The following is a 13,807-nucleotide window of genomic DNA, read 5'->3' as shown; positions in this document are numbered from 1 at the left end:
CGGCCAATGCGGGTGGCGCGCCAATGGGACCGGTGAACATGTCTTCGGAAAATTTATTACACTACAACATCTAATACGTGAAAGGAAAATGTTGTTCGTATTAATAATATGTAATTAGAAAAGGTGTACAGAGAAAAAAGTAAAAGATAAAAATAATAATATCTTGTAATACTATTTATATTATTAATTTTTTATAATTTAAATAATAAAATTCTATCTGACAAATAATATAAAATAAAATAACTCAAGACAAAATTTAAGGACTCGTTATTTTTTCTTTTTAAATATAATTTTTTGTTTTTAAAAATAAAAAAATAAAAAAACTTGTTTATTAATGTAAGTTTTAAAAATAATTTTTTATTTTCAGTTTTTAAAATTGAAAATAAAATTATTATTTAGGTATTTTTTACTTTTATTTCTCTTTCTAAAAGAAATAAAAGTTTAACTAAAAATAGTTTTAAAAACTAAATTATTTTAAAAAAATATTTTTATCTATTTTTTTAAAAAAATTATAAAGTTGTTTTAAAATGTAATTTTTAAAAATTAAAAATCAAAATTAAATCAAATAAACCTCGAGTATGTCAAATTTTAAGAGATCGTGGAATGAAATAAAACAGTATCACGAATGGAAAGTTTGAGTCTATTAATTTTATTTATTTATTTTAAAAAGAGACAAATATAATATAATATAAATACTTTTTTAGTTCAATAACTTTCCCTACTTAAAATGGGATCGTCTTTTTGCTAAAATCGGTGCTCAAATTTGTGAGTGATATTTAGATGCTCAACTACCAAGGATACCGATATATATGTTACTTGAGTTTTGTCCGCTATCAATATCAAATGAATTTTTTATATCTTATTTTAAGGTGTAAAATAAATAGAAGAAGAGAAAAACAAGGGAAAAAAATAAAGACAATAATAAAAACTGAAAATAAATATAAAAATATAAGAATTGGTACGAAATTACGTGGTGACAACTTGTCAACCGGGACCACCTGTAACGATTGAGCTCTCACTATGCTGTCTGTTTTTGGTTGGGGCCAGTCGACGCCCTTGATCAAGACAATGAAAACGACTCTGCTGGTGACGGCTATGGCGATACTGACCGTAGTTAATGATATCGATGACCACCTTGAAGAAGACATACGTGGACATGTGCCAATAAAACAATGGTAACAGTTGTTTAAAACTATTAAAAAATAAATATTTTTAAAGAATATTATTTAGTATCAATAATATTTTTTTGTTGACTTGACTCCTGAAAATATCAGGACGATGGATGAACAGCTAATAATACCTTTATCTGAGATATCAGACATTAATTTTGACGGTGGAAGAAAATTTGATCATCATCGCGATGCCTATGATATGATATTGATGGAGGTATATATTGAAATATACATGATTATTTTTCAATTTCATTCGTCAAATAAAAACGTAAAAATTGTTAATATTAGTTTGTAAACTTTATTTTTAATAACTAAAGAAGATAAATTTTATGGATTGAATTTAATAAGTTGGCTTCATTGGTCACCTGTGGTATATCGCATGACATCGAGAAAAAGTTACTCACACCAAACTTATTTTGTTAGAGTGCTATTATGATTTAGGCAAACATCAATGAAGTTATAATTAAGCAGATTGTTATATGTATTGTTGATATTATTTTTAATTAAAAATAAATTTTATTTTAATAATTTTATAGTAAAAATCATTATTAAAATCAATACATCGATATTAAAAACCACGTACCATGAAGATGAAATTTTAATTTTAATTAAAAAGTAGGCTGTAAAATTTATATTTTACGTTTTATTTTACAAGCGTAGTGAGGGAAAGAGAATGTAAAAGAATTTTTTATTTTTTGCATTATTTAAAACAATAGTTTTTAATCTCTGAAAGCAAACACGAGTACTAGTATTTGTAGTCAGAGGAATTAAATAAAAAAAGAGAGAATATATGAAATGAAATAAAGAAGAGTATAGAGTCCAAAATTGAGTATACAATATTTATTTGTATTCAATTGAAAAAAACTCTAACATAATATTAGCATCATCCTATGAACAATGATTTCACGTGTAATCTTCTTATTATAGTTATTAGTTTGAAATAAACCTTTTAAACCGGAGTGGTCGAAATATTATATGGATCAAATTAAAATGGCTTTAGTAATCTGTTTACTATAAAGCTTCGGAGGAAAGATTTTTTATATATGTAATTTAGAAAAAAAAAATGTGTTAATCATAATATGCTTTCAATTTCAAATCCTCAATAAAACTCATTATATTTGTCTTTGATGAAATATTTTGTAAAATAATATTAATTTATAGTATTCTGTCAACTACAATATTTATACAAAAAAAAAAACAACAAAAAAATCGACTCTGATTAAGCACATCACTAAAAGTAAGGATTATTTTTCAAATTATCATATCAACACACACAACGCGAGTTATTGCTTCTACTACCACCCTAGAACTTGCCACTTCATCTCCACTGGGTCATTAGCCACAAGTAGAGCTTGTTTTTAAAATCACAACTTTTTTAATATATATCTTTTACTAAAAAAATATAATAATAATTATTAATTATTTAAAAAAGATTAATCTACCTTTAATCTTGACTTTATCTCACAGTTTTTTTATAAATTGAGGCTAAAGTCAAAGTAAATATAGACTAATTACAGGACTCAGAAATAAAAAAAACGACTATTTAGGTTAAGTAAAGTACACTATGGAGTATAATTCAGTGATAGGTCTAGATATGAATAGAATTGAAAAAAAAAATATTGATACCTTCTTAATTGTGTAAATACCAAAAAAAAAAAAAAATTTTAAATACTTAATGTTAGTGTTATTAAACTTGACTCAACTTGATCGGTGAGTTGAATCGGTTAAATAAAAATTTTAAATGTTAATAATTCAAAATTTTAATAACGGCAGATATCTTATTAAATTGATTGTCGGACGAAATGATAAAAAAATTAGTTTAATTGAAAAACTAAACTTGTTTTAGATTATATATATATATATATATATATATATATATATATATATATATATGTGTGTGTGTGTGTGTGTCTCTGTGTGCTTGTGTGTAAATTTAATATTAATTTAAGTAATAACTTATTAACTCAGTATTTAGCTGAGTCAATTACCGGTTTAAATTTTATATCATTGAAATCCTTTGACATTTTTCAATTTTTTTTATATCATATGATTTATTATTTTTTATTCTAAATTCTCTTTAATTAAGTGTACACTTTAACAGATGTTTATAAGATACAAAGAAATTTTTTTGAAAAAAGAAGAAGAGGTAATCCGATAAGTAATATAATAAAAATAGACCAAAAAAAGAAAAAACGAATGTGTAAATTTTGTAGCGAAATATTATATAAATACATATTTTTTTATATCTACTATTATTTTAACCAATACAATAATACATTATATACTTATTCATATGTAATTAATAACATATTTCAAGTTAATTATTTATATATAATGTATATATTTACTTGTATAATTTAATTATAAGTTAATATCTTGGTGTTTAAAATTTTTATTTACGTATAGCTTGAAAATTTATTCCACGAGTTACTTATATTATGATTTGAATAAAAATATAAGTTCATATATTTTTTTTATTTGTGTTTGATTTCAAAAAAAAAATATTTTTTTACTTTTAACTACAAAGATATCATGTTATTTTTATTTTTTTTAAGATTTATGAAAAATATAGAGAAAATAATAATTTTTTTACTATTTTATGTGCAAATATTTGAAAACCAAAAAAAAAAAGTTATATTTTTATAATAATAAATAAAATATACTTCATGAAACCAATCAACTCCTAAACTTTCTTGGAAGGTAACAGTAACAAAAGAGATAAAAAAACACGAAGAAAAGGAAAATACACATGATGCCTGAGATGGGATCAAAGAATCAAACCGATCGATTATGGTGTTGAAATTATACTTTATTTGAAGGAAAAGTAAAATAAAGAAAAATAAAAAGTAAACAAACAATTTGTGTTTACTTATTTATATAAATAAAATAAAATAAAATAAAATAAAATAAATAGATGATATAAAAAATATACTAATTCAGCTTAATATATAAATAAAATTACTTTATTGTATTTTTTATTTTTATGTGATGAAAAATAAAGTAAAAAGATAAAAGAAAGATTCACGTTCAAATGATGAAAAAGTAGTATATCATTTCTATTTCATTTTTTCCTTTTATGCAAACACAATTAATTCATAATTTGATACTACACTGCAACTATGAGATTTGGAACAATTGTTAGTATTTTAATTAAATTAGACAACGTATCAATAAAATCATAATTTGAGACTACATTAAATATGAAATTATCAAGATAATTATTAGTTACAAAAAGTCTAACTAACGAGCTTAGATTTAATCGTAAGAATGGGGAGAGTAAAAAGCTATGCAGAATAGCTTGTTAGTCAGAAGCAAGCAATTTGAAGTTTAGCCTTCTGAGCCAGATTGAGTGAAGTATCATATGCATCATATCAAATGATTTTGATGGTCGATTAATCATAAAATGCCGACGAACTCTCAGCACATTCATGTGTAATCTCAAATACTTATTCTTCGAAACAGTTTGTAATATAGCCTTGATTTCTGGAATTTTCTCCGTCGAAATCTCTATTGAGAATTGATTCCAATTTAGCACATCACTAAATGGCAAAGAGTAATTATCACAGATTATCACGGGCACACAACCTGCATGAATTGCTTCCACCACTCTAGGACTTGCAACTTCATGCCCACTAGGGCACAAACAGAACTTGCTTTGTCCCATTAATTTTGTGTAATTTTGCCCATTTGGGAGATACTCATGAACTTGAACTTCATTATCTTTACCCTTCCAATGTTTTACCAATAATTTTCGAATTTCACCGTGGACTCCACCGGCAAAAAAAGCCAAAATAGTGCGATTGTTTGGGTGTTGGCCTAGGCTGGGTGGACCCAACTTTCCTTTTGGCAAGTACGTTTCAGGAATGGATACATCTCTGTTAGGTTGAAATCCTTCTGAAATGTTCGCATTGCAAAGTGCCCTAATAAAACTCTGAAATAATTCAGGATTGCCATATGAAACTTTTGGACCCTGTTTCAACAAATAAAGCATGTGTTTATAGTGACTTTGCTTTATCAAAATAAAATTGCTAATCACAGTTATATTATAATAAATCTACTTTACTAGCATTAAAGTGGAAGTAACATGGGAAAGAAATAGAAGTAGCAAAGTACAAACGAATATAATCATTAAAAAATTGTTATATCAAGAAATTCAATTATTTTAATTAGAATTACTTATTAAATTATTTCTTTACTCTATATTCACATTTTTTAAATATTTTTGAACAACATAAATATTTTGGGGGAATATATGCATAAGAACTTACCCAATCATGACATGAAAGCAAAAGATGGTCTGCACCTTTGCTTCTATTCCAATAAGGATACTTATCTGCAATAACACCAATGTAATCTTCCACTAACCGCTGAAGGCGAACAGGTTCATAGTCAGATTGCTTTAGGATAGGCTTGTAAACGTAGTGAACAACGTTGGCAATGCTAAATGGAAGTAGAAAAACGTGTGCCTCATCAGGATGTCTTGCCCTGAAGTGACTCCATTTATCATTGTCCATTTCGTCCATAAATTGACCTTCAATGGCGTATATGTCGTTTACTGGGCCATCATGCACTAATGGTTGCTCTCCTTCCTCGTAAACCCACACCTTCAATCTCCTCACCATCTCCATGTGGCTCCTGTTTCCAATGATTCACAAAATATTTAGATTACCAGATCCAGCTTCGTAAGTTTGCTTCTTGTCACCCACCCCAATGCATTTTAATGACAATACAGGTTTTAATGTCGGCGTTAAATATTTAAATTTTTAAGTATATTTAATAACTTACGATAAAAAGTTCACAAATGATATTTTTTAATTAAAATTTAATATTTAAGAATATTAATGTATTTAATTTTGAAATATTATTTAAAGAAATTATTACATATTTTATTGTGTGTTCTTAAACCTATATTAAGAAAATATAAAATATTTTAGCAAATTTAATATAATAAATACTTTTTAATTAAATTTTACTACTTTTAAATGTTTAAAATCACTTTAAAGACTAATGTTAACTTAATATGTAAAACATTATATAGAATATAAAATTGTACATAGTAAATTTTATTTAAAATTGCAAAATTTAATGCAATTAAATATATTGATATAATTAAAAGATAATTTATAATAAAAATTTACTACATATAATTTTTTATATTCTGTCGTGTTATACAAATTAAAAAAATTAATAAAACTAAAAATAATGTACAAGAAAAGATCAAAGGAAAATTAATACGCGCACATGCAAAATGTCAAGAATGAACTTTTAATTAATTTTAGGATCTCATTAACTAATATGCTTAAGACACTGGTTAAACAATTAAAATAAAAAGTTATTTATTAAATGATATATTAAAATTTACCAGATAATTTGCATTATAAGACATTTTTACTTTATTTTTAAAAAAATGCTGATTAACATTTATCTTAATTTAAGTGGAAAAAATGCTAATAAATGTATTAAGAACACTAGTTAAAGAATAAAAAAATATAAAAATGTAATTATATACTTATTTCTGTATTCTTTAGACATTTTAACATAACTTTTAATAAAAATATATTATTTATTAATTTTTAAATAATATTTTAAAGACACTTATTGGTCAAATTTTTAACCAAAAGATAAGACTAGCTAGCTAGATGCACGTAGAAATTTATGGCTATTGGGTGCGGAAAATATCAAAGGAAATTAATTCGCATGTAAAATGTGAAGTGGTGAGCTTGGAATTAGGAAGATGAAGATGCTTAAGAAAATTTCAAGCTTAACTGGTAAAAAGCACGTGGATTCCAGTAAATGGATCCTTTGGGCACAAAAGTGTCCCTCTTTGCTGAACTATAATTCCTTGACAATATTGCTTCCTGAATTGAGGCCCGTGCTTTTGCCAATCCTTCTTCCACTTTCTCCAAACTTGTCCATTCCTTCCATAAGAAAAAACCATAAAGGGAAGACAAACCAAGTAAATAATAAATAAGAATATCAATCTTCACATTCCTTCAGAATCTTAGACAACAACAATACGGTCATGCAATTTATATATGATATTATTTATAACATTCTTTTATGCACATGAAAACATTAAAAAAAACTACTTTAAAAAAACATTCTATAACTATAAGGTTGCATACCTTAATGACAGTGCTTTGAACAGTGTTGTTGTAGGTTTCATTTGCAGGGGTGACAGTGGAGAGAAGCTCAAGTGGGTGCAACGGTGGTGGTTTGGGTGAGGTTATGTTTGTGCGGTTGTCTTCAACAGTGGAAAGGATGAAAGGAGGAGTGAAGTGGGTAAGATGGTTTGGCTCCTTCAAAGGATAAAAGAAGATAAAAGGAATGACAAAGAAAATCACGAGAAGTAAAAATGCCGAAGTAGGGCATTTGGAGTATTCCATGTCCTCTCTAAACTTTACAGCGTTAGCCTTCTTCAATGGTGTAGTTTTATAGTTGAGACTGCCCGGAAAATGTGTTAAACCAGACAGATCATATGGAATCCATAATATATAAATTATAATTATTCTTGGTTTTAAGCAAGTGAAAGAGATAATTTAATCAATTTTAGTAAACTAATTAACGGGGTAATTTGAGTTCAATTTTAATGCCAAACGGAGCAGTTTCTCCAAAGTTCAAAATAATATGTATATTTTTTTCGTGATTGAATTGTTACAATCAGTGGATATTGGACTGAATCGGTAAAATAGCATTGCTGAAAACAGTGGCCTTTAACCAATTGAAAGGTTATCTGCTATGAAATAATAAATTGGGGCAGCGTAGATGGTGGACCACCATCATTTGCCGTCAGATATAATCACAGTTTAATTAATGGATAGTTCAGATTCATTATGTTATCTGCTTTGCAAGAGGTACAACCATTTGAAAATATTACAAAGAGGTCCCTGTAATAAATGAATGATTTTTTAAGGTAGTTTATAATATTTTTTAACAAACAATATTTTAACTTTTATATACACATTAAAAAACTCATAATACAATTATCGAACACATAAACTAATTAATAAAAACTTATTTCAAGATAACATGTAATTTTAAACTTTGCTACTTATTGTAAACTTATCTGGTTCTCCTTAACAATATTACTTACACAGCTGACTTTAGCAGAAGTAATGGTTGAACTAGAAGATATTACTATTTTGCTTCTCACTGTGTTACATATCTCATTCAAAAAATAGTTAATATCATATGTTACATTATATATAATTGTCTATTTTTATATTTTTTTCGTATATAACTATTTTTTAATATAATTTTAAAATCAAAAGAACATGATTTTGTTGTTTATTTTATTGTTAAAAATCATTTCCGTTCGGGAGGCTATAGTACCTCTCTTACATATCTCCAGACCAACACAAATCCGGTCCCCACACAGTAATTAATCCTCCTATTTCCAATGAAGCTAATCTATGGTACAGTAAATTCTTATCTTTGTTCAAATACGACAACCTAGTTTTCATTTTTTTAGATTGGATATATAGGTGGTAAGATGGTGTCACTTGTAAGATAACATCGGAAACAAGTTTCATACACTAGCACTTTTTTTTTTCTTCTAATTAATTTGCAAAGAAAAAACTATATGAAATAGAATAAAATAAGTGTTGGGTATAAGGTTCAAAATTGTATTTACAGAGTTTTTATTTTCATCCGAACATCAAAAAACTCTAGCATGATTTTAGCATCTTCCAATACGAAATGGAAAAGGAGTATATGAATAATCGTTTTATTGTGAAGCTATTAACCAAAAATTTAGCCTTCTGAGCCAAAGTGAATGAAGTATCATATGTATCAAATCAAATGGCTTTGATGGCCTATTTATCACAAAATGCCTCCGAACCCTTCCTACATTCGTATACAACTCTCTATACCTAATTTTTGAAACATTTTGTAAAATAGTCTTAATTTCTGGTATTCTATCAACGGCAATTTCCATGGAAAATCGACTCCAATCAAGCACATCACTAAAAGGCAAAGAGTAATTGTCACAAATTATCACAGGAACACACCCAGCATAAATTGCTTCCACCACTCTAGGACTTGCCACTTCGTATCCGCTGGGGCACAAGCAGAACTTGCTTAGACCCATCAACTTTGTATAGTCTCGACCCTTTGGAAGGTACTCGTGAACTTGAACTTCTTTATCCTTGTTCTTCCATCGCTTCAATAATTTTTTCCGAATGTTTCCATGCGCTCCACCAGCAAAAAAGGCTAATATTGTACGTTTAGAGAGGTGTTGACCCATATTAGGTGGGCCAAGATTTCCAGCAGGTAAATACACTTCTGGAATGGACACATCCATGTTGGGCCGAAATCCTTCAGAAGTGTTGGCATTGCAAAGCACCCTGATGAAGTACTTGAAGAGTTCAGGATTGGCATATGAAATTTTTGGACCCTGAATCATCAAGAAAGCACGTGTCTTCTGGGTTTCAATTTACAAAAAAGTAACATTGTGATATCATATACAATTGTCTCTATATCTCTTATTTTTCACATTTTTATATACACACATTTCAAAAATACTCACCACAATTAAAGGGTGTACCAAAAAATGTTTCACTTTAACGTTACAAAAAACGTTTTCCCACATGTAAATCCAAAAACAAAAGGAACATAGTAAAACACAGAGACAACTAGACAAGGGTGTGTGGACTTACCCAATCATGGCATGAAACAAGAAAATGATCAGCACCTTTGCTTCTGTTCCAATAAGGATATCTATTTGCAACAATGTTAATATAATCCTCCACCAAACGTTGTAAGCGGTGAGGATGATAATCGGATCTGGACCTTCTAGGCTTGTAAACATAGCGAATGACTTTAGCTACACTGAAGGGAAGTAAGAAGAGATGGGCATCTTCAGGATTGCTAGCCTTGAATGGGCTCATGTTACTTGCATCCATTTCATCAATGAATTGGCCTTCGATGGCGTATTTATTGTTTACGGGTCCATCATGTATCAGTGGCTGCCATCCTTCCTTATATACCCAAACCTTGAATCTCTTCATCATCTCCATGTGACTCCTGATATTTCCATTTTGTATAAGATAAGATCATTTATGTTGAATTGACCCGGTATATTTGATCTTCTTTTTTCAGTAGTAACTACTTTGTTAGAAAAAGTAAATTTTGCTAAGCTGTATTAGGGGGGGAATTAGTGTATTAATATTTAACAAATAAACGAGTTTACTTTATTTCATGCAATTGTAGCTCTTGTTTAGGCTTTGGTCATAATTGGGCGTTTATTTAGAATTGACAGACGATCACAAGTTCAGAAACTAAGTGAGATCAAAATTAAACTATATGGGTGTATTGCTATATGGGGTGTATTGTGAAATTTGCATTTGATATAAATGATTTTAATAATTTGTTATCACTTCCTATGATTATGCATTATGCACTAATGCACAGCACTACATTACAAAAACAGTGACTTGTGAACTTTGATATATGGTCTTGAATCTGATCTCAAGATTATCCTTGTAAAGAATATTTGTTTTGGCATCTAAAAGTATTATGAGACTTATTGTGCACAATACACTGAAACCAAACCAAAAGAAATTAAAAAATCAGAAATTCAGAATCATTCAAGCTTAACTGGTGAAAGGAATGTGGATTCCAGTAAATTGACCCTTTTGGGACAAAAGTCTTGTTCTTAACAGTTGTGTGATTCTGGGAATGAAGTGCTTCCAGGATCAATGCTCGTGCTCTAGCTAAACCTTCTTCAATACTCTCCAAACTGGTCATATTCTTCATGCCATGAAAAGATGAAAGGACAAAAGCCATCAAATAATGAAGAGAACACCCCTTTCAAAAATTAAGCTTGCATACCTTAATCCTTGTTCGAACTGTATTGTTGTAGCTCTTATATTCAGATGTTGAGAAAAGCATATGAGGTATTTTCCCTTGTTGGGAAGGAGAATCTGAGTGGATATGAATTGTACGATCTTCATTGGAGGGAGTGAAAAGAACAAGGAAAAAATTGAGGAAGAATATTAGAAAGACTAAAGAATATAGCTGTGATTTGCGAAGTTTCATTAATTTTTTCAGAACTTGAAAATCGGCCCTAAGGTAGCTCAGCCTTGCCACCATATATAAAGTATATTTAATTGTTAATAATTGATGAATCCACATCACATCAAATAAACAGTCTACTCCTATCCCAAAGCAACGCTCTACTCTTCTTTTTATTAGCACAAAAAGCAATGTAACGATTAAATGGTGTCATCAGCTATGGCCCACCTACATAGATGCTCACGTGACCGCGTGTTCCTACATCCCTTTCGGAATCAAAAAGTTACTAAATTTTGGTAAATACATTAATAATATAAAAGGCGTTAGCTAAAATCAGAAGTGTTTTAATACCATACTCAAATTAGTAATGGCTAGGCAGTACCAAACATGTGAAGCAGAACAGTGGAATTTTATCTCCATCATTCGGATTGAACTTTGGGGCCATGATTAACTTACAATTATTAAGCTAATCATCATTACTTTGTCTACCTATATACTATTAATTCCAATTGAATCTACGTTGTTTACAGGACATAGTTACACAGGTTACTTAACCGAAAATGGTTTATGTAAGCTCTTGTGGGCTAGTACCCAAACGGGGCTAAAAAGTGGAAATGCAAGAAGAACTTTTTATACAGTAGAAGCCCTTCTTGACAAAAACAAAAAGGCTGGAAAAGCCCTTCATTGTGAAGCTATGACCCTAAAGTTCAGCCTTCTGAGCCAAACTGAGTGAAGTATCATGTGCATAACATCAAATGGTTTAGCTGGCCTATTCATCACAAAATGTTTTCGAACTCTCCTCACATTCATATACAATTTCATGTACATCCTTTCTGAAATATTTTGTAAGACCGTTTTAATCTCTGGTATTTTCTCCACTGGAATTTCTATAGAGAATTGACTCCAATTCAGCACATCACTGAAGGGCAAAGAATAGTTCTCAGAAATTATCACAGGGACACAGCCAGCATTGATTGCTTCCACAACTCTAGGACTAGACGCTTCATAGCCACTGGGGCACAAGCAGAATTTGCTTAGTCCCATTAATTCAGTATAGTTTTGGCCCTTTGGTAGGTACTCATGAACTTGTACTTGGCTATCCTTGTTCTTCCAATGCTTCAGTAGAAACTTCCTAATGTCACCATGGGCCCCACCAGAAAAGAAGGCTAATATGGTTCGGTTCATTCGGCCTTGGGCCAGATTCGATGGGCCTAGTTTTCCAACGGGCAAATTCACTTCAGGGATTGACACGTCCCTCTTGGGCTGGAATCCTTCTGAAGTGTTGGCATTGCATACGACTCTAATGAAGTTCTTGAAGAGCTCTGGATTCACGTCTGAGATTTCTGGTGCCTGAATCATCAAGTAAAGTAAAAGAATTTTGTTTTAAGGTTGCATTCACTAAAAGCACCAATTGTTATGATAATAAAATATTTATTTTCTGTCAAAGGACCCAAAAAAGGGTAAGAACAAATATTAAAAAACTCCATAATGTAAAGCAGCATATGAAATATGAATCCCCAAGTAAGGCATTTGTTCTATAGGCTTTAGTTCAATTAGAGCAATACTATAGTTCTTTTCTGACACAAGGGTCATCAAGTAGATATAGAATTTGTTCAATATCTGGATTCATAGACTTACAGTTGCATGCATATTTATGAAAAATTATTCATGTTGAAGTTAATTTCTAGATTCTTGTAAATGAAGTGATAGGAAAATATTTCTAAGAAGGGTAACCAATCGTGACAAGAAAGGAGAAAATGGTCTGCACCATTGCTTCTGTTCCAATAGGGATACTTATCTGCCACCACATCAATATAATCTTCCACCAACCGTTGCAAGCGATCACGGTAGTAATCATTTTGGGACATTATGGGCTTGTAAACATAGTGAACAACATTAGCCACGCTAAAGGGGAGGAAAAATGCATGTGCGTCATCAGGGTGCTTTGCCCTGAAGGGGCTTCTCTTACTATTATCCATTTCATCAATAAATTGACCTTCAATGGCATATATATTGTTTACCGGGCCGTCATGCACTAATGGTTGCTCTCCTTCCTCGTAGACCCACACCTTGAATCTCTTCACCATCTCCATGTGGCTCCTATTTCAAATTTATTTTAGGAAAAATGACTTTTCATAACAATACTTGTTTAGGCGTTATTGTGAACAAAGAAGATGAAACTACTTAAGAATTTTTCGAGCTTAACTTGTAAAAAGCGTCTGGGTTTCTGTAAATGGACCCTTTTGGGACAAAGTTTCCACTGTGGTTCCTAGATAGAATTGCTTCACGGATTGATGCTCGAGCTTGTGCCAAACCTTCTTCCACCATATTCAAGCTGGTCATTTTCTGCATGCAACAAATTTAGAAAAATATTTTTTTTTTAGAAAAATGGATAGTGTCACTAATCATATATAATAGCGCAAGATTAAGTTTAAGTATTAAAAATAGTATTTTAAAAAAATTCTATTTTTATAACTTTAACATAATAAATATATTTTTAATAATTAATATATATATATATATAGGAAGTTTGGCACCAAAACTTCGTGATTAATTTTTACTCACCTTAATGCTACTGTTTGCTTTATGCACAAGGCTTTTATATGCAGCATTAGCCAGAA

General features: G+C 29.7%; 3 protein-coding genes across 4 annotated transcripts; all 3 read right to left on the bottom strand.

Annotated features, from left to right (window-relative positions):
- Window positions 1-4,473: 4,473 nt before the first annotated feature.
- Window positions 4,474-7,571, bottom strand: LOC113874772 (probable glycosyltransferase At3g42180). The gene is made up of 4 exons (XM_027512985.1): window positions 7,298-7,571; window positions 6,939-7,090; window positions 5,441-5,807; window positions 4,474-5,142 (listed from the first exon to the last, which is right to left on the bottom strand). Exons 1-4 carry the CDS (start codon window positions 7,556-7,558, stop codon window positions 4,474-4,476), a joined length of 1,449 nt encoding a protein of 482 aa, XP_027368786.1. The 5' UTR covers window positions 7,559-7,571.
- A 1,317-nt stretch (window positions 7,572-8,888) lies between these two features.
- LOC113848063 (xylogalacturonan beta-1,3-xylosyltransferase-like) lies at window positions 8,889-11,328 on the bottom strand. 2 transcript variants are annotated; one of them, XM_027477440.1, is made up of 3 exons: window positions 11,004-11,328; window positions 9,830-10,922; window positions 8,889-9,567 (listed from the first exon to the last, which is right to left on the bottom strand). In XM_027477440.1, exons 2-3 carry the CDS (start codon window positions 10,187-10,189, stop codon window positions 8,899-8,901), a joined length of 1,029 nt encoding a protein of 342 aa, XP_027333241.1. In that variant the 5' UTR covers window positions 10,190-10,922; window positions 11,004-11,328; the 3' UTR covers window positions 8,889-8,898. The 2 variants fall into 2 exon arrangements, with proteins under 2 accessions (XP_027333241.1, XP_027333240.1); XM_027477439.1 differs by having other exon boundaries at window positions 8,899-9,567; window positions 9,830-10,196; window positions 10,804-11,079.
- Window positions 11,329-11,867: 539 nt separating this feature from the next.
- On the bottom strand, window positions 11,868-13,529 carry LOC113848071 (probable glycosyltransferase At3g42180). The gene is made up of 3 exons (XM_027477448.1): window positions 13,393-13,529; window positions 12,921-13,286; window positions 11,868-12,537 (listed from the first exon to the last, which is right to left on the bottom strand). Exons 1-3 carry the CDS (start codon window positions 13,527-13,529, stop codon window positions 11,868-11,870), a joined length of 1,173 nt encoding a protein of 390 aa, XP_027333249.1.
- Between the last annotated feature and the right edge of the window lie 278 nt (window positions 13,530-13,807).

This window comes from Abrus precatorius, unplaced genomic scaffold (assembly GCF_003935025.1).
Source record: "Abrus precatorius isolate BTA unplaced genomic scaffold, Abrus_2018 Scaffold8, whole genome shotgun sequence".
Taxonomy (NCBI): domain Eukaryota; kingdom Viridiplantae; phylum Streptophyta; class Magnoliopsida; order Fabales; family Fabaceae; genus Abrus; species Abrus precatorius.
This window is presented reverse-complemented; position numbering and strand designations above follow the sequence as displayed.